Genomic DNA, 24,398 nt, shown 5'->3' on the forward strand with positions numbered 1-24,398 from the left:
CAGAGAGGCTGTGGTGCTCCAGTAGATTTCTGGCCAGCATCTCCATCAAAACGCTGAATAAGACACTCCTCCCTCTTTTCCTGTAACCAAACAACTGTCTTTGTTCTGTGATGCAATGATCGGAGCCTGGACCTTCATTTGGATTGGATACTTCTATTCAGCACGTCCCTCCACCTAGAAGATTGTACACACAAATATACATTCATATTTAATATCTCTCCAATCATCTTTGGATTTGACACCTTCCACCACAGAGTTGATGCTCCGAGTCCACGCCTGTTGACTTGTTTATAATTTTTATGAGTAAATAAATACCACGATTTGTTGCTGAATTTTTCTTGTGTATATGCTACAGTTTAACTGGTTGATCGATCAGTGATAATTATGTAGAGTGTTTACTGAATGGATCCTTGACTTTCCTATAAATCATGCCCTTACTTGGAACTAACCCAGGACATAAACTAATTCCCAACCCAGTTTCCCAAAGGACGGCCAGGATGAGTGTTTGTTCTTAAAATGGTAAACTTGTGTTCAACAGTTCGTGAATTCTGAAACATACGGACACTATCCGGTGGGTGTTTCCGAGGAGCAGAAATATCCGCCCGTTTCCAAATGAACGGTAAGCTATAGTAACTTTATACGTCAAAAATAATGTCATCAATCCGTCAGCCGAGCACGCTAACCAGCTAGCTAACCAGTTAGCTAGCAGTCCATTTCGAAGGGACTAACTAGTGTAAGTGATCCGGCAGTGAGGTTTACTTAACGTAGGCTACTCTCGCACAGATATGCTAGCTGGCATCCATTTACACAAAGATTGACAAAGAATGGCCGAACAAATGCATTCTCAGTTTATTTAGTTATATAATAAATAACACACCAGTAACCTACACATTGGCTTGTTCCATTTCGCTTTCCGTACACTCAGCTGTGTTCCTATTTGCGTTTCTTCTTTAAGTACGCACGGTAACTTAGCAACTACGCACGACTCAGCAGTAAATCAGCGTAAAGGGGAACCGGAACCTGGGGGAACCAAATCGGTTGACACACCGGCTAAAGTGCATTAGCTCCGTGAGTTAGCCGATTAGCACTAAAATGTTTGTCCTGAAAGACTTCAGTTGAGTATAATGTGATCGGAATTTGCGGCAGGATCTGGATATAATGGGAGACGTGAATGTAATATTCTGAAGTTGATTTTAATTAGCTGTTAAATTGTCATTTTCTGGCAGCGTAATGAAGCGCGGTAAACGAGCTAAGCTAAGCGCTAGCTGCTGCCGTTGTTTGGGGTGTGCTGTTGAATAATGCATATTTCCATTTTGTTCAGTTTGGTACAGGTAGATGGAAATGTATAACTGGGGGGGAATAATTCATTTCTTTGGTAATAGGTAATGATGTGTCGTTCGTAAACGATTCGTTCACTTTGAACTAATCTTTCGTATTGACTCCGGATTAACGAGCCATCTCAGTGAATGACTCGTTTTTTGTTTTTTTCTGGTCTGCGCATGCGCTCCGCCAGCTCAGATTCGTTCGCGAACGGGTCTTTCTGCCACATGTTCTCCGTGTAGGAATGAGGGATTCGTTCATTTTTCACGTCATGCTGCTGTTACTGGTGAGGAGAGCTCTGAGACATTAGCACGGAGGTTGTTGTTAGCTGTGTAGCTATGGGATGGATGTTTATTTTGCCTTTATGATGGAACAAATTCATACACGATGGGTCTTCACTGACCAGGTAGGCTAATGTGAATAACCATCAAAGAATGGGAATTTTTCTAATGGAAGGCGGAGCGCTGTGCTACCTGCAAATGAAGTAATGAGTAATTCCACCTTCACCAGGCTATGGCCCAAAAGGGGGTTCAATAGTTTAACAAAAGGAAACTTCTGTAGTTCATTTTACTGAATGAAGTCTTCGGAGGACCAAAAACTGGTAAATGAAACGCTTCAGAGGATACATTTTTTTTTAAATCTGATGTAATTTCACTCAATGGCGCTCTTCTTTTAAAATTTATTTTAATCGTACATTGGTTGGAAAACAGTGTTCATGTTTTAACCTTGGGTAGGAAAATACTCTGGCGGTGGGACACTTCTCCAAATCAAACAAAAACAAACTCTAAATCTGAACCCCGGCAACGAAAAGAATTAGTGTGCAGGTGTAGGGTAGGATTAATATGATTCCTAAAGGGCCCATTAGCGCTCAGAATATCCACACATGACATTAGCTCTGAATGACAACCATTAAACCATTAAAAAAAAAAACACAAGGTAAGGTGGTTTAGTTTGTGAGGTTGGGAGAGGAAGGAAGGGTGTTGCAGCTGCCTTAAAAAAACTTTTCCACTTAAGTGTGTCACCAGGTGTCAGCTTGCGTGCTGGGCGGTAAGCGTGTTGCATCATTTCCGGTCACTGGCGGTTGTGCTCTCTATTGTGCTTTGTCATCTCTGTGTTGTTTCCACTGTTCTTCTGCTATTATTTCCTAATTCACTCGAGTAATCAGGCAGAAAATTATTTTCACACCAACACTAGGTTTTAGAAGTCAATATCTCCCCTTTCTCCAAAGGTTATAACCGTTTCTCCTCCTCCGCTAATCAAACTACCCGATTAGCAATGTCCTCTAGCTCTCTGTCTCCACTCTCTGTTCCTCCTTCTCCTCCTCCTCTCCTCTCCTGTTCTCTGTGCCTCATGTGTAGTTATTCTTCTGCCTCCTTTTATGATAGCACCTCTTGTCATAGATGTAGGATGATGGTAGAAATGGAGGCAAAGATTAATGAGTTAGAATCCCTGTTATCCCAGATTTCAATATACATGTTGATGTAGAAAGCGACAGCCTTAGTTCTGGGTTTCTTTCCCTACTAGACTCAATTGGCTTTTCCCAGCATGTGAATGAACCCACTCACTTTTACAATCATATCCTTGATCTTGTTCTAACTTATGGCATTGAAATTGACAAGCTAACAATTCTTCCCCAAAATTCTCTCCCGTCTGACCATTACCTTATTACATTTGAGTTTACTTTAATGGGCTCCACAGCATTGAGGAATAAATTCAGCTATAGAAGATGTTTATCTGAAGCTGCTGTGGCTAAATTTAAAGAGAACATTTGGTCATCATTCCCAACAATGCCATATCTAAATTTAAATGATGATTTCTCCCATACGCAGGTTGATGACCTTGTGACTAGCACTATGGCCACACTGCGTTCGAATCTTGATAATGCCGCCCCTCTGAAAAAGAAAGTATTCAATCTGAGGAGGATGGCTCCCTGGTATAGTTACCAAATCCATGCCTTAAAGCAGACATCAAGGAAATTAGAAAGAAACTGGCGTTCCAGTAAGTCAGAAGAGTCTCACAGAGCCTGGAAAGATAGCCTGAAAACATATAAAAGAGCTCTCTGCAGTGCTAGAAGTTCATATTACTCAGCACTCATAGAAGAAAACAAGAACAACCCCAGGTTTCTCTTCAGCACTGTAGCCAGGCTGACAGAGAGCCATAGCTCAGTTGAACCAGTGATCCCCTTAGCTCTAAGCAGTAATGATTTTATTAACTTTTTTTCAGACAAAATTCTCATGATCAGAGAAAGAATTTATCAGCTCTTGCCTACGTTAGATAAAAATCCCCTTCTGAAGACGACAACTGCTGAATCAGCTGCGACGCCTCTTTTACATCTGGAATCATTCTCACCTCTTAATCTCTCAGAGCTAGCTTCTATAGTTTCATCATCCAGACCGTCAACCTGTCTATTAGACCCAGTACCAACTAGCCTCTTTAAAGAGATCTTTTATTTAATTGAGCTGTTCATTCTAGATTTGGTTAATCTGACTTTATTTCTGGGTTACGTACCTCAGGCACTTAAAACTGCGGTCATCAAACCCCAGCTTAAAAAGCCTAATCTTGATCCAGATGTTTTGGCAAACTATAGACCCATATCGAACCTTCCATTTATTTCTAAAATCATTGAGAAAGCTGTAGCAAAACAACTACACGAGCATCTGGGTGGGAACAGTTTGTTTGAAGAGTTTCAGTCAGGATTTAGAGCCCATCATAGCACAGAAACAGCGCTGGTTAAAGTTTCCAATGACATTCTAATGGCCTCAGACGATGGATCAGCCTCCATACTTCTCCTTCTAGATCTTAGTGCTGCATTCGACACCATAGATCATAATATTTTACTACAGAGACTGGAACATGAAATTGGAATTAAAGGAACTGCACTAAGGTGGTTCAAATCCTACTTATCAGATAGACATCAGTTTGTTCATGTAAACAACAGCTCCTCCTCATGTACTGTAGTCAGTCATGGAGTCCCGCAGGGTTCGGTACTTGGACCAATCCTCTTTACGCTTTATCTGCTTCCTCTAGGCAACATTATCAGGAAACACAGCATCAATTTCCACTGCTACGCAGACGATACCCAGCTGTACCTATCAATGAAGCCAAATGAAGTCACTCAGATAGTCAGACTGCAGGCATGTCTTGAAGACATAAAAGTCTGGATGGCTGGAAATTTTTTACTTCTCAACTCTGACAAAACAGAAGTTATTGTACTCGGTCCTAAGCACCTCAGAAAAATACTATCTAATCATCTCATCAGTCTGGACGGCATTACTTTGGCTTCCAGCTCCACTGTAAGAAACCTTGGAGTAATTTTTGACCAGGACATGTCCTTTGTCCTTCACATAAAACAAGTTAGTCAGGCAGCTTTCTTCCACCTGAGAAACATTAGGAAAATCAGAAACATCCTTTCTCAGGATGATGCAGAAAAACTAGTCCATGCATTTGTAACTTCTAGGCTGGACTACTGTAACTCATTACTATCTGGATGTCCAAACAAATCTCTAAAAGGCCTTCAGTTAATTCAGAACGCTGCTGCACGAATATTAACAGGAACTAGGAAAAGAGATCACATCTCTCCCGTGTTAGCTGCTCTTCATTGGCTGCCAGTAAAATATAGAGTAGAATTCAAAATCCTTCTTTTAACATATAAAGCTCTTAATGGCCAAGCTCCATCGTATCTCAGAGAGCTCATAGTTCCTTACTGTCCTAGCAGGCCACTCCGCTCTCTAGATGGAGGTTTACTTGTGGTTCCTAGAGTCTCCAAGAGTAAATCTGGAGGCAGATCGTTCAGTTATCAGGCTCCTCTTCTATGGAACCAACTCCCAGCATCGGTCCGGGGGGCGGACTCTTTTGTAACTTTCAAGACCAGGCTTAAAACTTTCCTGTATGACAGAGCGTACAGTTAAAAAGTCCTCTACTCTTTAGGTATGCTGCTATAGGCCGAGGCTGCTGGGGGAAGGACTGAGCTTCTCTCTCTCTCTCTCTCTCTCTCTCTCTCTCTCTCTCTCTCTCCTTGCATGCGCTGATAAAAACCATCCTTCTTAAAAAAAAACAAAAAAAACAAAATAGTTTCACCCAGTTCTAAGCATTTATACTGCATTTACTAACCATGTTCTGCCAAAGTCTCTGTCTCTCCCAGTTCCTCTCCTCTCTCTCCCTGTCCTCATCTCCATCCCATGTTCCTGCAACACCTGCTGGTCCCATATAGCATGAATTCTGTATTACAGCTCAACTCCATGAACTTCATGCAACAACATGTTCCTGCCTACACCCCCCCACCCCCCCCAATGCCTCTCTCTCTCTCTCTCTCTCTCAACCCAACCGGTCGAGGCAGATGGCCGCCCCCCCTGAGCCTGGTTCTGCTCGAGGTTTCTGCCTCTTAAAGGAAGTTTTTCCTTGCCACTGTTGCCAGGTGCTTGCTCATCGGGGGATCTGTTGGGTCTCTTTAAATAAATTTATAAAGAGTTTGGTCTAGACCTGCTCTATATGGGTTAGGGTTAGTGCCTTGATGTAACTTTGTTATGATTTGGCGCTATACAAATAAATCTGATTTGATTTGAAGTGTCGGGAGTTGGAACTGAGGAGGAGAGAAAGAAAAGAAATAAATTAGCTGTACGGCAAAGATCTTTCATCAGAAGAGCTGACAGAGCTCATCAACCTCTCCTCTGTCTCTGAATATGGAGGTATGGGAAGAAGTTGAACTCTGCTTTCCCCAACTCAACAGCTCCTGCAGGAAGACTGTGCGTCCTCATTCTGAAGCCTTGTGCATTTACTCTCTGCTGTCCATCATCACTCTGCTCACTGTGGTTCTTAACCTGCTGGTCATCATCTCCATCTCCCACTTCAGGCAGTGATACGTTTTCTCTGAATTCCTTCAAAGATCTTTACTTTTCACTTGCTGTTTTGCAACAACACATTTAGGTTACTGGTTGTAGTGGACATAATCTGTAGTACAGTGTTTTATATAGCTATGTTAGTGAGCAGTGAATACTACAGATTTTATTAACTTCTAATAACGTGTATTGCTACAGCTACTAGATATAACAGTGTCTTGAGTGTTGATGTTATTTCTTTTCAGGCAGCTCCACACCACCACCAACCTCCTCCTCCTCTCTCTGGCTGCTGCTGACTTTGTAGTGGGTCTCTTGCAGATGCCAGTTCTTCTTCTCCAGAACCAAGGCTGCTGGTTCCTGGGTGACTTTATGTGTGGTGTGCATTACTTTCTGGGGTTCCTGGTTGTCAGTGTTTCAGTAGGAAACATGGTGCTGATATCTGTTGATCGCTACATTGCTATTTGTGAGCCCATGGTTTACTCCACCAGAGTTACCCTAAAGAGAGTTCAGCTCTGTGTTTGTCTGTGCTGGATATTTTCTGCTGTTCACAGCAGCTGGATACTTCGGGATTTCCTAAAACGTCCAAACAGGTATAACTCCTGTTATGGCGATTGTGTCGTTGTGGTAAACTTTGTTGAAGGAGCTGTTGATCTTGTTGTGACCTTTTTAGGCCCCATTTTAGTCATCATAGTTTTGTACTTGCGAGTTTTTGTGGTGGCTGTGTCTCAGGCTCGTGCCATGCGCTGTCACATTGCAGCTGTCACACTACAACTTTCAGGGAGTGTAAAAGCTAAAAAATCAGAAATGAAAGCAGCCAGGACTCTGGGTATTGTAGTAGCTGTGTTTCTGTTGTGTTGCTCTCCATATTATTGTTTTGCTGTTGCAGCTGAGAATAATTTAGTCGGGGCGTCATCTTCACCCATTGAGATTTGGCTGGTGTATTTCAACTCCTGTCTAAACCCTGTGATCTATGTCTTTTTCTACCTCTGGTTCAGAAAATCTATTAAAAACATCATTACATGTCAGATACTGCAGCCTGGCTCCAGTCAGACCAGTTTAATGTAGAAAGAGATTTTTTTACATTATCAATGCACTAAATTTAAGCCTGGAAAAGTTGTCTGTTCCCACATTTTAGTTGATTTGGATACGAACCTTCATATAAATTGATCTTGTGAATTTAATTTCAATGTTTTGACAAAAATGTGACAGAATTGCTTGCAAAACCTGCTTTCCTTTTTCAAAAAAGAAAAATGTTTCCACCAATTTTATCTGCTCTTGATAAAAGAATAATTGGCCAAATATTAAATCAATGTCGTCATTAGTTCAGAGTACTGAGTCACTCTCTATCTTGAGTTTGGATGATTCTTTATTATTTTCACATTCCGTCCTAAATACAGAACAGTTACAGTTACAGAAGCCATGTTAATTCATTACTCAATAAAGATCAAAAGTCAGCGTCCTATAATGTTCTATTGTTTTGAGGTAAATCAAATTGGTCATTATTTTACTAATATGTTTGTTTGGGTTTTTTTTTATTACTTGTATAACATGCATTGTGTGATCATGCCCCAGATGATGGTGTGCATATTCCCCTGTACACAGTCCAAGGAAAGAGTGGCCTCTGTGTTCATATCTATAAAACACGACACACACAGTTCAGAAGTTATTGATCTCAGTTCAGTGTTTTGTCTGTAATTGTTTTCATGGCACTCAGACTAATTATAATGTACCAATCAGAGTAGAATAGAGACTATTAGGACAATTACATCAATAAAACTTTGTAGTCCTGTAATGTGGAAAATTGTGATTTGCTAATGAAAGCAACTACACATTCAATGAAAAGGCATAGGTTTTATATGCAATATAAAGTGTGTAACATTAAGTGTTCCACAATATACTTGGATTTATTTTATATTACATTTATGTTATTGTAGACATTCTGATGTTTATCAGTGTGGCTGTGAAAGAAGGGAGCAGGAAGTCTGGGGGGGTAGAGGGAGAGGACTGGCAGCAAAGGGGGCAATGCAATTTTTTACTTTTCCTTCAGCTTAGTTTATTCAGAAAACATGGATGAGCAATCACAATATTGACATACATGGCTGATTTAGCAACAACAAAAACAATCATTCAGTTCAGTTAAAGGTTTTAAATTCAGCCACTTACAGATGAGCAATATCATTTTGACAAAAAGGAAAGCAACATCATGCTGGAGGCACTGACTCTTTATGTCCCAGGCAAGAAAATCAGATAACCTAATGAGCAAGTCATTTTTCATATTTTATCCTGGCATGAAGTAACAGCAAGAAATCCTTATTTGAACTCTTTTCCTACAGTATGTTAGCATCAGAGGAATAAGGCTGCAGTATCTGAAGTGTGACAATCTGACGAATACACTTTCTAAACCAAGGATAGAAAAAAGCATAGATCAGTGGATTTAGACAGGAGTTCCAATAAAATAGCCAGATGCGAAAAACTGAAATTTCCACATCACTTGACACGTCCTGGCCTGCGATTGAGGGATAAAAATAAGGACAGAAACATATTAGAAACACAACTACAACAACACCAAGAGTCCTGGCTGCTTTTCTCTCAGACTTATTAGCGCTCACATGAACTGAATTCTGGACTTTCACTGCTGCAGTATGAGACCTCAGAGCTCGAGCCTGTGACACAACCACCACAAATACTTTCATATACAGAGTTATGATAACGGAAATGGGACCTATAAAAGTCAACACACCATCTAAAGCTCCTGTTAAGAAGTTAATAACAACTACACACTCTCCATAGCAGGAATTATACCTATCTGGGTGTTTCAGGAAGACATTCAGTATCACACCGTTATACAAGACAGAACAGGCCCAACACAGACCAACACTGACTTTAACTCTGTTTAGAGTGACTTTAGTGGAGTAATGCAAAGGGTCACAAATGGCCACGTAACGGTCAACCGATATGAGCACCATGTTTCCTACTGAGGCAGATGTGAGGACAAAAGAGGCATAATAAAACAGTCTGCATGTCAAGCTCCCCAAAACCCAGCAGCCTTCTTTAAGGAGGATTTGAACTGGCATCAGCAGGAGTCCGACAAGGAAGTCTGAGACAGCCAGAGAGAGGAGGAGGAGGTTGGTGGAGGTGTGTAGCTGCCTGGAGAAAGAAAACCATACTGAGCCCATTAGTCTCTGCAGCAGATGGAACACCATGATTCTTTAAACAGTGTTCACATGCAGCAGCAGTTTTAAATACAGCTGTCTAAAAATAGTCACAATTACATTTCCTTACATAGAAATCATTCAAACTTTTCATCTGAATAAAATAAAAATAATTTTGTGTTAATGTTTTGAAGTTTATGCCTGAAGTGGGAGATAGAGATGATGACCAGCAGGTTGAGACAGACAGTCAGTACGGTGATGGAGGACAGCAGAATGTAAAGGAAAACGTTTGTGGCGTAATGCTGTAACTTCTTCCTGCATGAAGTGTTCATCTGTGGAAAGCAGAGTTCAGCTTCCTCCAGGGTCTCCATATCCAGAGAGGCTGTGGTGCTCCAGTAGATTTCTGGCCAGCATCTCCATCAAAACGCTGAATAAGACACTCCTCCCTCTTTTCCTGTAACCAAACAACTGTCTTTTTGTTCTGTGATGCAATGATCGGAGCCTGGACCTTCATTTGGATTGGATACTTCTATTCAGCACGTCCCTCCACCTAAAAGATCGTACACACAAATATTAAATATGAATATTAAATATTCATATTTAATATGAATAGAATAATTTAGTCGGGGCGTCATCTTCACTAATTGAGATTTGGCTGGTGTATTTCAACTCCTGTCTAAACCCTGTGATCTTTGTCTTTTTCTACCTCTGGTTCAGAAAATCTATTAAAAACATCATTACATGTCAGATACTGCAGCCTGGCTCCAGTCAGACCAGTTTAATGTAGAAAGAGAATGATTTGAGTGAAACCTTTTTCTGTGAATAGAAAATTATATATTTTTTACATTATCAATGCACTTTAGAAAAAAAAAAAAAAAAAAAAAAAACACAAGAAACTTGTGCGACAACAAAATGGACCAGACTCAGTGATCACCTTCCTAACAACAGACTTTCACCCTGCTCTATGTGCCCTACAGATAATATCCAACTAGGCCAGTGAGCGGTGGTAGCTATCATGTCTTTGGGGTCATCAGGTGGGAACCTCCTTTCACCGGTGTTTCGTCTAGTTAGTCCCACAGCACCTCCAGGAGGCTAAACCGTGAACACTGGCATCCCAGAGTCACCCCCTAATGCCAGCCATCACCGTTCCTCACACAGAGACAGCTATCTCAAACAGCACGACTGTCAACTACTGTGACCTCTCACCAACTGCACCAGTGAAAGCGGGGTGGGGATACAGACCCTGGTTCGGGTAAGGGGGCATGAAAGTATAGAGGGTGCAGGAGGTGGAGGCAGTACAAGCTACACTAGCAGATTCAGCAACTAAACTCACCTGAACAATCCTATATTCAAACAAAACCAACACAGGACAACTCACCTGGGCTAACCGCATGGTCTCAAAGAGGCTCAAACAGGCCACACCCTCCACTTAAATACACTTCCTCTTCCTGGATTTCTTCCTCTGCTTCTTCCTAGAGTCTGTCTATCTTAAGAGCTCCCCCTGCTGGGCCCCCAGCTACTATTACTTCTTCTAACCAAATCCACTGACTGGATCTTACTGCCTCATCTGACATTTCCTTCACTGTTTTCCTCACCCTCTGTCCCCTTCCTCCTAACTCCTGCAACAAAGCGACAGCAGATCTTGCTACAAACCGTCTACATCCTACTTCCACTGGACAAATCCTAACCTTCCATCCTCGCTGCTCAGCATCCTTACTTAGATCTGCATACCTGAGCTTTTTCCTTTCCTTTGCTTCTTCAACTGAATCCTCCCACGGCACAGTCAGCTCTATGGAATATACTTTCTTTCTACTCCTAGACCACACAATTATATCAGGCCTTAGCTTTGTACAGGCTATTTCCAGGGGAACAACAAGCTTTCTTCCAAAATCCACCTGCATCTCCCAGTCACCAGCATCCTCTAAGCTGCCTTGCTTCCTTATTATCTTATTAACTTTCCCTCCTTCCTGACCAAACTGTACTGCAACTCTCTTTGTCTTAGACCCTCCTAGAATTGCCTGCCTCCGTATATCTTTAAACCTGCAGCTAAGCTTTTTAAAACCTGGTTATGTCGCCACGTATATCGGCCTTGTGAGAGACTAACATTAGAACCGGACGAGATGTGATTTAGAGTTGCAGTACCTGAACACAACGGACATAGTGGGTCTCCATTTACCCAGAGTTTTCGGTTCTAGGGAGTTGGCAATACATCATATGTTGCCCCTATCAAAAATCTAATCCTACTTTCCTCCATACTCCACAGCTCTTTCCAACTAAGCTTTTTCTTCTCTACACCTTCCCAGTTCAACCACTGTCCCTGCTTAGCCTGAGCCACTGCCCTCGCACTCCTTAATATTTCCTCCTTTCTACGAACCTGCTCCACAACTAGCTTCCTCATCTCTTTGGGACCTGCTCTACTCCACACCGGTTTGCCTGAGCCAAGCCCCAAGCCTCCCCGGCCTATCTGTACATTACCCACAATCTCTGTATGCCTAAGAGCTGCTTCTGCTTCCTGCACTGCCATCCTTGGATTCCATTTTCTCCCCTTGGTTGGGTTTGGAACTACCTTACTAATTACCACATCTTTACTCCCAGATAACAAGAGCTCTGTCCTAACCTTAGTACATTTAAACTCCTCCAATAGACTACATGCTGAGAGCTGAAGTACGCCTTTCCCATACAGTGCCACAGTGCTTAAACATCTCGGAACACCGAGCCACTTCCTAATGTAAAAGCTTCGTAGTCTTTCCATTTTCTCTGCAGCCAATATTGGAATCTCATATACCGAGAGTGGCCACATCAATCTGGGAAATAATCCAAACTGCAAACACCACAGCTTCAACTTTCCTGGAAGTCCCGATTTATCTATTCTATCCAGTCCCTCAGCAGCATCCTTCCTAAACTGCACTACCTGTTCTCCATCATGCAAATCTGCCTTGTACCACCTACCGAGGCTCTTTACTGGTTTTTCCCTAATTATTGGAATTTCCTCTTCATCGATTACAAACTTTCGATCACTTAATCTTCCTCTACTCATTGAGATACTTCTAGACTTACTAGGCTTGATTCTCATACTAGCCCACATTAAGTTTTTATTAAGTATCTCAAGTATTCTTTTCATACATGGCACCGTTGTAGTTATCGACGTCATGTCGTCCATGTATGTCCTAATTGGTGTAAGGCGCAGCTCATCCTGCCGCCTCTCTCCACCTACAACCCACCTAGAAGCTCTAATATTTACCTCCATTGCCATTGTGAATGCTAATGGAGAAATCGTACACCCTGCCATTATACCTATTTCTAGCCTCTGCCAACCTGTTGTAAAGCCTGCTGTACTTAAACACAGTCTGATATCCTGGAAATACCTTCCTACTAAGTTGACAACTTCTCCAGGCACTCTAAAATAATCAAATGCCTCCCAGACAAGGCTATGTAAATTCATGTCTGTAAAAGTTGTCTGTTCCCACATTTTTGTTGATTTGGATATAAACCTTCATATAAATTGATCTTGTGAATTTAATTTCAATATTTTGACAAAAATGTGACAGAATTGCTTGCAAAACCTGCTTTCCTTTTTCAAAAAAGAAAAATGTTTCACCAATTTTATCTGCTCTAGATAAAAGAATAATTGGCCAAATATTAAATCAATGTCGTCATTAGTTCAGAGTACTGAGTCACTCTCTATCTTGAGTTTGGATGATTCTTTATTATTTTCACATTTCCTCCTAAATACAGAACAGTTACAGTTACAGAAGCCATGTTAATTCATTACTCAATAAAAATCAAAAGTCAGCGTCCTATAATGTTCTATTGTTTTGAGGTAAATCAAATTGGGCAATATTATACTAATATGTTTGTTTGTTTTGTTTTTTTTTATTACTTGTATAACATGCATTGTGTGATCATGCCCCAGATGATGGTGTGCATATTCCCCTGTACACAGTCCAAGGAAAGAGTGGCCTCTGTGTTCATATCTATAAAACACGACACACACAGTTCAGAAGTTATTGATCTCAGTTCAGTGTTTTGTCTGTAATTGTTTTCACGGCACTCAGACTAATTATAATGTACCAATCAGAGTAGAATAGAGACTATTAGGACAATTACATCAATAAAACTTTGTAGTCCTGTAATGTGGAAAATTGTGATTTGCTAATGAAAGCAACTACACATTCAATGAAAAGGCATAGGTTTTATATGCAATATAAAGTGTGTAACGTTAAGTGTTCCACAATATACTTGGATTTATTTTATATTATATTTATGTTATTGTAGACATTCTGATGTTTATCAGTGTGGCTGTGAAAGAAGGGAGCAGGAAGTCTGGGGGGGTAGAGGGAGAGGACTGGCAGCAAAGGGGGCAATGCAATTTTTTACTTTTCCTTAAGCTTAGTTTATTCAGAAAACATGGATGAGCAATCACAATATTGACATACATGGCTGATTTAGCAACAACAAAAACAATCATTCAGTTCAGTTAAAGGTTTTAAATTCAGCCACTTACAGATGAGCAATATCATTTTGACAAAAAGGAAAGCAACATCATGCTGGAGGCACTGACTCTTTATGTCCCAGGCAAGAAAATCAGATAACCTCATGAGCAAGTCATTTTTCATATTTTATCCTGGCATGAAGTAACAGCAAGAAATCCTTATTTGAACTCTTTTCCTACAGTATGTTAGCATCAGAGGAATAAGGCTGCAGTATCTGAAGTGTGACAATCTGACGAATACACTTTCTAAACCAAGGATAGAAAAAAGCATAGATCAGTGGATTTAGACAGGAGTTACTACAAACTAGCCAGATCCCAAAAACTGAAAATTCCACATTACTTGACACGTCCTGGCCTGCGATTGAGGGATAAAAATAAGGACAGAAACATATTAGAAACACAACTACAACAACACCAAGAGTCCTGGCTGCTTTTCTCTCAGACTTATTAGCGCTCACATGAACTGAATTCTGGACTTTCACTGCTGCAGTATGAGACCTCAGAGCTCGAGCCTGTGACACAGCCACCACAAATACTTTCATATACAGAGTTATGATAACGGAAATGGGACCTATAAAAGTCAACACGCCATCTAAAGCTCCTGTTAAGAAGTTAATAACAGCTACACACTGTCCATAGCAGGAATTATACCTATCTGGGTGTTTCAGGAAGACATTCAGTATCACACCGTTATACAAGACAGAACAGGCCCAACACAGACCAACACTGACTTTAACTCTGTTTAGAGTGACTTTAGTGGAGTAATGCAAAGGGTCACAAATGGCCACGTAACGGTCAACCGATATGAGCACCATGTTTCCTACTGAGGCAGATGGAAGGACAAAAGAGACATAATAAAACAGTCTGCATGTCAAGCTCCCCAAAACCCAGCAGCCTTCTTTAAGGAGGATTTGAACTGGCATCAGCAGGAGTCCGACAAGGAAGTCTGAGACAGCCAGAGAGAGGAGGAGGAGGTTGGTGGAGGTGTGTAGCTGCCTGGAGAAAGAAAACCATACTGAGCCCATTAGTCTCTGCAGCAGATGGAACACCATGATTCTTTAAACAGTGTTCACATGCAGCAGCAGTTTTAAATACAGCTGTCTAAAAATAGTCACAATTACATTTCCTTACATAGAAATCATTCAAACTTTTCATCTGAATAAAATAAAAATAATTTTGTGTTAATGTTTTGAAGTTTATGCCTGAAGTGGGAGATAGAGATGATGACCAGCAGGTTGAGACAGACAGTCAGTACGGTGATGGAGGACAGCAGAATGTAAAGGAAAACGTTTGTGGCGTAATGCTGAAACTTCTTCCTGCATGAAGTGTTCATCTGTGGAAAGCAGAGTTCAGCTTCCTCCAGGGTCTCCATATCCAGAGAGGCTGTGGTGCTCCAGTAGATTTCTGGCCAGCATCTCCATCAAAACGCTGAATAAGACACTCCTCCCTCTTTTCCTGTAACCAAACAACTGTCTTTTTGTTCTGTGATGCAATGATCGGAGCCTGGACCTTCATTTGGATTGGATACTTCTATTCAGCACGTCCCTCCACCTAGAAGATTGTACACACAAATATTAAATATGAATATTAAATATTCATATTTAATATCTCTCCAATCATCTTTGGATTTGACACCTTCCACCACAGAATGACCTGCAACAGCACAAAGACAGAGCATGTTTAACTAATATATTTCAATACAGAATAAGTTGATGTTGTTAATGTAAAATCCAACCCAACATTGAACCTTTAATTTAAGATGAATAACTATGCCAAATAATTAAGGACCTGTGGTGACAGCTGTGATAAAAGCTGTTTCACACAATTCCATCAATGAAACAAGGACGGCACGCCTTAACGTTTGTTAAAAGTGACTACCTCAGTAATCTGTGCTGCTTAATTTACAGAAGAAAACTTATTTGAACATGTGTTGTCTGACAGGGCTAAAGCTTCCCATACAGGTCAACAGCAGGAGACGGTGAGAGTGGATGTACAATTGGAGAAGTTTTAGAAGTTGATGTGCCTGCTAAAGTCCACTAGGTGGCACCAAAACTCACTGCAGTCAAAGATGGTACGGTCCTCTGGAAACTAAATACGATACAAGGATTTGTTGTGGTTCGACAGAGATGGGATTTAGTGAGCTCACCTGACAGTGGTGAAGTCCATAAATAAATGGTAGATATATATAAAATACCTAAGCAGCTGTGCCTCGGCATTTTCAGATTGGTTCATCTGAAATGTTATTTGCCAGTGAAGATGTTGTGTCATTAAGTTTGGCCAAAGATATAGAAGTAGTGATTACACATTGTCATTAGGCAGTTTTTTTATATACTGGGTTTAAATGTACTTAAAAAAATAATAAAAAAAAAAAATCACCTACATAGACTCTGCATATATTATAAATACCAAAGAACAATTTACTTAAATTGGCCTGCATCACGTTAATCTCCAGGTCATCATCTCCATCTCCCACTTCGGCAGTGATACACTTTCTCTGAATCCCCTAAAAGATCTTTACTTTTCACTTGCTGTTCTGCAACAACACATTTAGGTAAATGTAACTGGTTGCAGCTGAGAATAATTTAGTCGGGGCGTCATCTTCACTAATTGAGATTTGGCTGGTGTATTTCAACTCCTGTCTAAACCCTGTGATCTATGTCTTTTTCTACCCCTGGTTCAGAAAATCTATTAAAAACATTATTACATGTCAGATACTGCAGCCTGGCTCCAGTCAGACCAGTTTAATGTAGAAAGAGAATGATTTGAGTGAAACCTTTTTCTGTGAATAGAAAATTATATATTTTTTACATTATCAATGCACTTTAGAAAAAAAAAAAAAAAAAAAAAAACACAAGAAACTTGTGCGACAACAAAATGGACCAGACTCAGTGATCACCTTCCTAACAACAAACTTTCACCCTGCTCTATGTGCCCTACAGATAATATCCAACTAGGCCAGTGAGCGGTGGTAGCTATCATGTCTTTGGGGTCATCAGGTGGGAACCTCCTTTCACCGGTGTTTCGTCTAGTTAGTCCCACAACACCTCCAGGAAGCTAAACCGTGAACACTGGCATCCCAGAGTCACCCCCTAATGCCAGCCATCACCGTTCCTCACACAAAGACAGCTATCTCAAACAGCACGACTGTCAACTACTGTGACCTCTCACCAACTGCACCAGTGAAAGTGGGGTGGGGATACGGACCCTGGTTCGGGTAAGGGGGCATGAAAGTATAGAGGGTGCAGGAGGTGGAGGCAGTACAAGCTACACTAGCAGATTCAGCAACTAAACTCACCTGAACAATCCTATATTCAAACAAAACCAACACAGGCCAACTCACCTGGACTAACCGCATGGTCTCAAAGAGGCTCAAACAGGCCACACCCTCCACTTAAATACACTTCCTCTTCCTGGATTTCTTCCTCTGCTTCTTCCTAGAGTCTGTCTATCTTAAGAGCTCCCCCTGCTGGGCCCCCAGCTACTATTACTTCTAACCAAATCCACTGACTGGATCTTACTGCCTCATCTGACATTTCCTTCACTGTTTTCCTCACCCTCTGTCCCCTTCCTCCTAACTCCTGCAACAAAGCGACAGCAGATCTGGCTACAAACCGTCTACATCCTACTTCCACTGGACAAATCCTAACCTTCCATCCTCGCTGCTCAGCATCCTTACTTACATCTGCATACCTGAGCTTTTTCCTTTCCTTTGCTTCTTCAACTGAATCCTCCCACGGCACAGTCAGCTCTATGGAATATACTTTCTTTCTACTCCTAGACCACACAATTATATCAGGCCTTAGCTTTGTACAGGCTATTTCCAGGGGAACAACAAGCTTTCCTCCAAAATCCACCTGCATCTCCCAGTCACCAGCATCCTCTAAGCTGCCTTGCTTCCTTATTATCTTATTAACTTTCCCTCCTTCCTGACCAAACTGTACTGCAACTCTCTTTGTCTTAGACCCTCCTAGAATTGCCTGCCTCCGTATATCTTTAAACCTGCAGCTAAGCTTTTTAAAACCTGGTTATGTCGCCACGTATATCGGCCTTGTGAGAGACTAACATTAGAACCGGACGAGATGTGATTTAGAGTTGCCGTACCTGAACACAACGGACATAGTGGGTCTCCATTTACCCAGAGTTTTCGGTTCTAGGGAGTTGGCAATACATCATATGTTGCCCCTATCAAAAATCTAATCCTACTTTCCTCCATACTCCACAGCTCTTTCCAACTAAGCTTTTTCTTCTCTACACCTTCCCAGTTCAACCACTGTCCCTGCTTAGCCTGAGCCACTGCCCTCGCACTCCTTAATATTTCCTCCTTTCTACGAACCTGCTCCACAACTAGCTTCCTCATCTCTTTGGGACCTGCTCTACTCCACACCGGTTTGCCTGAGCCAAGCCCCAAGCCTCCCCGGCCTATCTGTACATTACCCACAATCTCTGTATGCCTAAGAGCTGCTTCTGCTTCCTGCACTGCCATCCTTGGATTCCATTTTCTCCCCTTGGTTGGGTTTGGAACTACCTTACTAATTACCACATCTTTACTCCCAGATAACAAGAGCTCTGTCCTAACCTTAGTACATTTAAACTCCTCAACTAGACTAGATACTGGTAGCTGAAGTACGCCTTTCCCATACAGTGACACAGTGCTTAAACATCTCGGAACACCGAGCCACTTCCTAATGTAAAAGCTTCGTAGTCTTTCCATTTTCTCTGCAGCCAATATTGGAATCTCATATACCGACAGTGGCCACATCAATCTGGGAAATAATCCAAACTGCAAACACCACAGCTTCAACTTTCCTGGAAGTCCCGATTTATCTATTCTATCCAGTCCCTCAGCAGCATCCTTCCTAAACTGCACTACCTGTTCTCCATCATGCAAATCTGCCTTGTACCACCTACCGAGGCTCTTTACTGGTTTTTCCCTAATTATTGGAATTTCCTCTTCATCGATTACAAACTTTCGATCACTTAATCTTCCTCTACTCATTGAGATACTTCTAGACTTACTAGGCTTGATTCTCATACTAGCCCACATTAAGTTTTTATTAAGTATCTCAAGTATTCTTTTCATACATGGCACCGTTGTAGTTATCGACGTCATGTCGTCCATGTATGTCCTAATTGGTGTAAGGCGCAGCTCATCCTGCCGCCTCTCTCCACCTACAACCCACCTAGAAGCTCTAATATTTACCTCCATTGCCATTGTGAATGCTAATGGAGAAATCGTACACCCTGCCATTATACCTATTTCTAGCCTCTGCCAACCTGTTGTAAAGCCTGCTGTACTTAAACACAGTCTGATATCCTGGAAATATCTTCCTACTAAGTTGACAACTTCTCCAGGCACTCTAAAATAATCAAATGCCTCCCAGACAAGGCTATGTAAATTCATGTCTGTAAAAGTTGTCTGTTCCCACATTTTTGTTGATTTGGATATAAACCTTCATATAAATTGATCTTGTGAATTTAATTTCAATATTTTGACAAAAATGTGACAGAATTGCTTGCAAAACCTGCTTTCCTTTTTCAAAAAAGAAAAATGTTTCACCAATTTTATCTGCTCTAGATAAAAGAATAATTGGCCAAATATTAAATCAATGTCGTCATTAGTTCAGAGTACTGAGTCACTCTCTATCTTGAGTTTGGATGATTCTTTATTATTTTCACATTCCCTCCTAAATACAGAACAGTTACAGTTACAGAAGCCATGTTAATTCATTACTCAATAAAAATCAAAAGTCAGCGTCCTATAATGTTCTATTGTTTTGAGGTAAATCAAATTGGGCAATATTATACTAATATGTTTGTTTGTTTTGTTTTTTTTTATTACTTGTATAACATGCATTGTGTGATCATGCCCCAGATGATGGTGTGCATATTCCCCTGTACACAGTCCAAGGAAAGAGTGGCCTCAGTGTTCATATCTATAAAACACGACACACACAGTTCAGAAGTTATTGATCTCAGTTCAGTGTTTTGTCTGTAATTGTTTTCACGGCACTCAGACTAATTATAATGTACCAATCAGAGTAGAATAGAGACTATTAGGACAATTACATCAATAAAACTTTGTAGTCCTGTAATGTGGAAAATTGTGATTTGCTAATGAAAGCAACTACACATTCAATGAAAAGGCATAGGTTTTATATGCAATATAAAGTGTGTAACGTTAAGTGTTCCACAATATACTTGGATTTATTTTATATTATATTTATGTTATTGTAGACATTCTGATGTTTATCAGTGTGGCTGTGAAAGAAGGGAGCAGGAAGTCTGGGGGGGTAGAGGGAGAGGACTGGCAGCAAAGGGGGCAATGCAATTTTTTACTTTTCCTTAAGCTTAGTTTATTCAGAAAACATGGATGAGCAATCACAATATTGACATACATGGCTGATTTAGCAACAACAAAAACAATCATTCAGTTCAGTTAAAGGTTTTAAATTCAGCCACTTACAGATGAGCAATATCATTTTGACAAAAAGGAAAGCAACATCATGCTGGAGGCACTGACTCTTTATGTCCCAGGCAAGAAAATCAGATAACCTCATGAGCAAGTCATTTTTCATATTTTATCCTGGCATGAAGTAACAGCAAGAAATCCTTATTTGAACTCTTTTCCTACAGTATGTTAGCATCAGAGGAATAAGGCTGCAGTATCTGAAGTGTGACAATCTGACGAATACACTTTCTAAACCAAGGATAGAAAAAAGCATAGATCAGTGGATTTAGACAGGAGTTACTACAAACTAGCCAGATCCCAAAAAATTGAAAATTCCACATTACTTGACACGTCCTGGCCTGCGATTGAGGGATAAAAATAAGGACAGAAACATATTAGAAACACAACTACAACAACACCAAGAGTCCTGGCTGCTTTTCTCTCAGACTTATTAGCGCTCACATGAACTGAATTCTGGACTTTCACTGCTGCAGTATGAGACCTCAGAGCTCGAGCCTGTGACACAGCCACCACAAATACTTTCATATACAGAGTTATGATAACGGAAATGGGACCTATAAAAGTCAACACGCCATCTAAAGCTCCTGTTAAGAAGTTAATAACAGCTACACACTCTCCATAGCAGGAATTATACCTATCTGGGTGTTTCAGGAAGACATTCAGTATCACACCGTTATACAAGACAGAACAGGCCCAACACAGACCAACACTGACTTTAACTCTGTTTAGAGTGACTTTAGTGGAGTAATGCAAAGGGTCACAAATGGCCACGTAACGGTCAACCGATATGAGCACCATGTTTCCTACTGAGGCAGATGGAAGGACAAAAGAGATATAATAAAACAGTCTGCATGTCAAGCTCCCCAAAACCCAGCAGCCTTCTTTAAGGAGGATTTGAACTGGCATCAGCAGGAGTCCGACAAGGAAGTCTGAGACAGCCAGAGAGAGGAGGAGGAGGTTGGTGGAGGTGTGTAGCTGCCTGGAGAAAGAAAACCATACTGAGCCCATTAGTCTCTGCAGCAGATGGAACACCATGATTCTTTAAACAGTGTTCACATGCAGCAGCAGTTTTAAATACAGCTGTCTAAAAATAGTCACAATTACATTTCCTTACATAGAAATCATTCAAACTTTTCATCTGAATAAAATAAAAATAATTTTGTGTTAATGTTTTGAAGTTTATGCCTGAAGTGGGAGATAGAGATGATGACCAGCAGGTTGAGACAGACAGTCAGTACGGTGATGGAGGACAGCAGAATGTAAAGGAAAACGTTTGTGGCGTAATGCTGTAAACTTCTTCCTGCATGAAGTGTTCATCTGTGGAAAGCAGAGTTCAGCTTCCTCCAGGGTCTCCATATCCAGAGAGGCTGTGGTGCTCCAGTAGATTTCTGGCCAGCATCTCCATCAAAACGCTGAATAAGACACTCCTCCCTCTTTTCCTGTAACCAAACAACTGTCTTTGTTCTGTGATGCAATGATCGGAGCCTGGACCTTCATTTGGATTGGATACTTCTATTCAGCACGTCCCTCCACCTAGAAGATTGTACACACAAATATACATTCATATTTAATATCTCTCCAATCATCTTTGGATTTGACACCTTCCACCACAGAGTTGATGCTCCGAGTCCACGCCTGTTGACTTGTTTATAATTTTTATGAGTAAATAAATACCACGATTTGTTGCTGAATTTTTCTTGTGTATATGCTACAGTTTAACTGGTTGATCGATCAGTGATAATTATGTAGAGTGTTTACTGAATGGATCCTTGACTTTCCTATAAATCATGCCCTTACTTGGAACTAACCCAGGACATAAACTAATTCCCAACCCAGTTTCCCAAAGGACGGCCAGGATGAGTGTTTGTTCTTAAAATGGTAAACTTGTGTTCAACAGTTCGTGAATTCTGAAACATACGGACACTATCCGGTGGGTGTTTCCGAGGAGCAGAAATATCCGCCCGTTTCCAAATGAACGGTAAGCTATAGTAACTTTATACGTCAAAAATAATGTCATCAATCCGTCAGCCGAGCACGCTAACCAGCTAGCTAACCAGTTAGCTAGCAGTCCATTTCGAAGGGACTAACTAGTGTAAGTGATCCGGCAGTGAGGTTTACTTAACGTAGGCTACTCTCGCACAGATATGCTAGCTGGCATCCATTTACACAAAGATTGACAAAGAATGGCCGAACAAATGCATTCTCAGTTTATTTAGTTATATAATAAATAACACACCAGTAACCTACACATTGGCTTGTTCCATTTCGCTTTCCGTACACTCAGCTGTGTTCCTATTTGCGTTTCTTCTTTAAGTACGCACGGTAACTTAGCAACTACGCACGACTCAGCAGTAAATCAGCGTAAAGGGGAACCGGAACCTGGGGGAACCAAATCGGTTGACACACCGGCTAAAGTGCATTAGCTCCGTGAGTTAGCCGATTAGCACTAAAATGTTTGTCCTGAAAGACTTCAGTTGAGTATAATGTGATCGGAATTTGCGGCAGGATCTGGATATAATGGGAGACGTGAATGTAATATTCTGAAGTTGATTTTAATTAGCTGTTAAATTGTCATTTTCTGGCAGCGTAATGAAGCGCGGTAAACGAGCTAAGCTAAGCGCTAGCTGCTGCCGTTGTTTGGGGTGTGCTGTTGAATAATGCATATTTCCATTTTGTTCAGTTTGGTACAGGTAGATGGAAATGTATAACTGGGGGGGAATAATTCATTTCTTTGGTAATAGGTAATGATGTGTCGTTCGTAAACGATTCGTTCACTTTGAACTAATCTTTCGTATTGACTCCGGATTAACGAGCCATCTCAGTGAATGACTCGTTTTTTGTTTTTTTCTGGTCTGCGCATGCGCTCCGCCAGCTCAGATTCGTTCGCGAACGGGTCTTTCTGCCACATGTTCTCCGTGTAGGAATGAGGGATTCGTTCATTTTTCACGTCATGCTGCTGTTACTGGTGAGGAGAGCTCTGAGACATTAGCACGGAGGTTGTTGTTAGCTGTGTAGCTATGGGATGGATGTTTATTTTGCCTTTATGATGGAACAAATTCATACACGATGGGTCTTCACTGACCAGGTAGGCTAATGTGAATAACCATCAAAGAATGGGAATTTTTCTAATGGAAGGCGGAGCGCTGTGCTACCTGCAAATGAAGTAATGAGTAATTCCACCTTCACCAGGCTATGGCCCAAAAGGGGGTTCAATAGTTTAACAAAAGGAAACTTCTGTAGTTCATTTTACTGAATGAAGTCTTCGGAGGACCAAAAACTGGTAAATGAAACGCTTCAGAGGATACATTTTTTTTTAAATCTGATGTAATTTCACTCAATGGCGCTCTTCTTTTAAAATTTATTTTAATCGTACATTGGTTGGAAAACAGTGTTCATGTTTTAACCTTGGGTAGGAAAATACTCTGGCGGTGGGACACTTCTCCAAATCAAACAAAAACAAACTCTAAATCTGAACCCCGGCAACGAAAAGAATTAGTGTGCAGGTGTAGGGTAGGATTAATATGATTCCTAAAGGGCCCATTAGCGCTCAGAATATCCACACATGACATTAGCTCTGAATGACAACCATTAAACCATTAAAAAAAAAAACACAAGGTAAGGTGGTTTAGTTTGTGAGGTTGGGAGAGGAAGGAAGGGTGTTGCAGCTGCCTTAAAAAAACTTTTCCACTTAAGTGTGTCACCAGGTGTCAGCTTGCGTGCTGGGCGGTAAGCGTGTTGCATCATTTCCGGTCACTGGCGGTTGTGCTCTCTATTGTGCTTTGTCATCTCTGTGTTGTTTCCACTGTTCTTCTGCTATTATTTCCTAATTCACTCGAGTAATCAGGCAGAAAATTATTTTCACACCAACACTAGGTTTTAGAAGTCAATATCTCCCCTTTCTCCAAAGGTTATAACCGTTTCTCCTCCTCCGCTAATCAAACTACCCGATTAGCAATGTCCTCTAGCTCTCTGTCTCCACTCTCTGTTCCTCCTTCTCCTCCTCCTCTCCTCTCCTGTTCTCTGTGCCTCATGTGTAGTTATTCTTCTGCCTCCTTTTATGATAGCACCTCTTGTCATAGATGTAGGATGATGGTAGAAATGGAGGCAAAGATTAATGAGTTAGAATCCCT

The 24,398-nt window shown here is 41.1% G+C and overlaps 4 protein-coding genes across 4 annotated transcripts; 1 reads left to right on the forward strand and 3 right to left on the reverse strand.

Annotated features, from left to right (window-relative positions):
• Positions 1–5,999: 5,999 nt before the first annotated feature.
• On the forward strand, positions 6,000–16,507 carry LOC115062115 (trace amine-associated receptor 5-like; the record flags this gene model as incomplete). Its single annotated transcript, XM_029530736.1, has 3 exons — positions 6,000–6,169; positions 6,401–7,107; positions 16,371–16,507. Coding segments are annotated over exons 1-3 (1,014 nt in total), but the record flags the coding sequence as incomplete, so codon positions are not given.
• On the reverse strand, positions 8,483–9,678 carry LOC115061973 (trace amine-associated receptor 13c-like). Its single transcript, XM_029530573.1, has 2 exons — positions 9,509–9,678; positions 8,483–9,302 (listed from the first exon to the last, which is right to left on the reverse strand). Exons 1-2 carry the CDS (start codon positions 9,676–9,678, stop codon positions 8,483–8,485), a joined length of 990 nt encoding a protein of 329 aa, XP_029386433.1.
• LOC115061974 (trace amine-associated receptor 13c-like) lies at positions 13,976–15,171 on the reverse strand. Its single transcript, XM_029530574.1, has 2 exons — positions 15,002–15,171; positions 13,976–14,795 (listed from the first exon to the last, which is right to left on the reverse strand). Exons 1-2 carry the CDS (start codon positions 15,169–15,171, stop codon positions 13,976–13,978), a joined length of 990 nt encoding a protein of 329 aa, XP_029386434.1.
• Positions 16,508–20,468: 3,961 nt separating the features above from the next.
• On the reverse strand, positions 20,469–21,591 carry LOC115062119 (trace amine-associated receptor 1-like; the record flags this gene model as incomplete). The annotated part of the gene is given in 5 exon segments (XM_029530740.1): positions 20,469–20,554; positions 20,592–20,691; positions 20,983–21,247; positions 21,454–21,540; positions 21,542–21,591. Coding segments are annotated over 5 exon segments (588 nt in total), but the record flags the coding sequence as incomplete, so codon positions are not given.
• Positions 21,592–24,398: the final 2,807 nt, after the last annotated feature.

The sequence above is a fragment of the Echeneis naucrates genome, chromosome 21, assembly GCF_900963305.1.
Source record: "Echeneis naucrates chromosome 21, fEcheNa1.1, whole genome shotgun sequence".
Lineage (NCBI taxonomy): Eukaryota > Metazoa > Chordata > Actinopteri > Carangiformes > Echeneidae > Echeneis > Echeneis naucrates.

Excerpts from the sequence above, each read along its gene's own strand:
- LOC115061973 (XM_029530573.1), bottom strand. The coding sequence starts at position 9,678 with ATGGAGACCCTGGAGGAAGCTGAACTCTGCTTTCCACAGATGAACACT. Across the intron at positions 9,303-9,508 it reads ATCTCTATCTCCCACTTCAG|GCAGCTACACACCTCCACCA; the intron begins GCATAAACTTCA and ends TTCTTTCTCCAG.
- LOC115061974 (XM_029530574.1), bottom strand. The coding sequence starts at position 15,171 with ATGGAGACCCTGGAGGAAGCTGAACTCTGCTTTCCACAGATGAACACT. Across the intron at positions 14,796-15,001 it reads ATCTCTATCTCCCACTTCAG|GCAGCTACACACCTCCACCA; the intron begins GCATAAACTTCA and ends TTCTTTCTCCAG.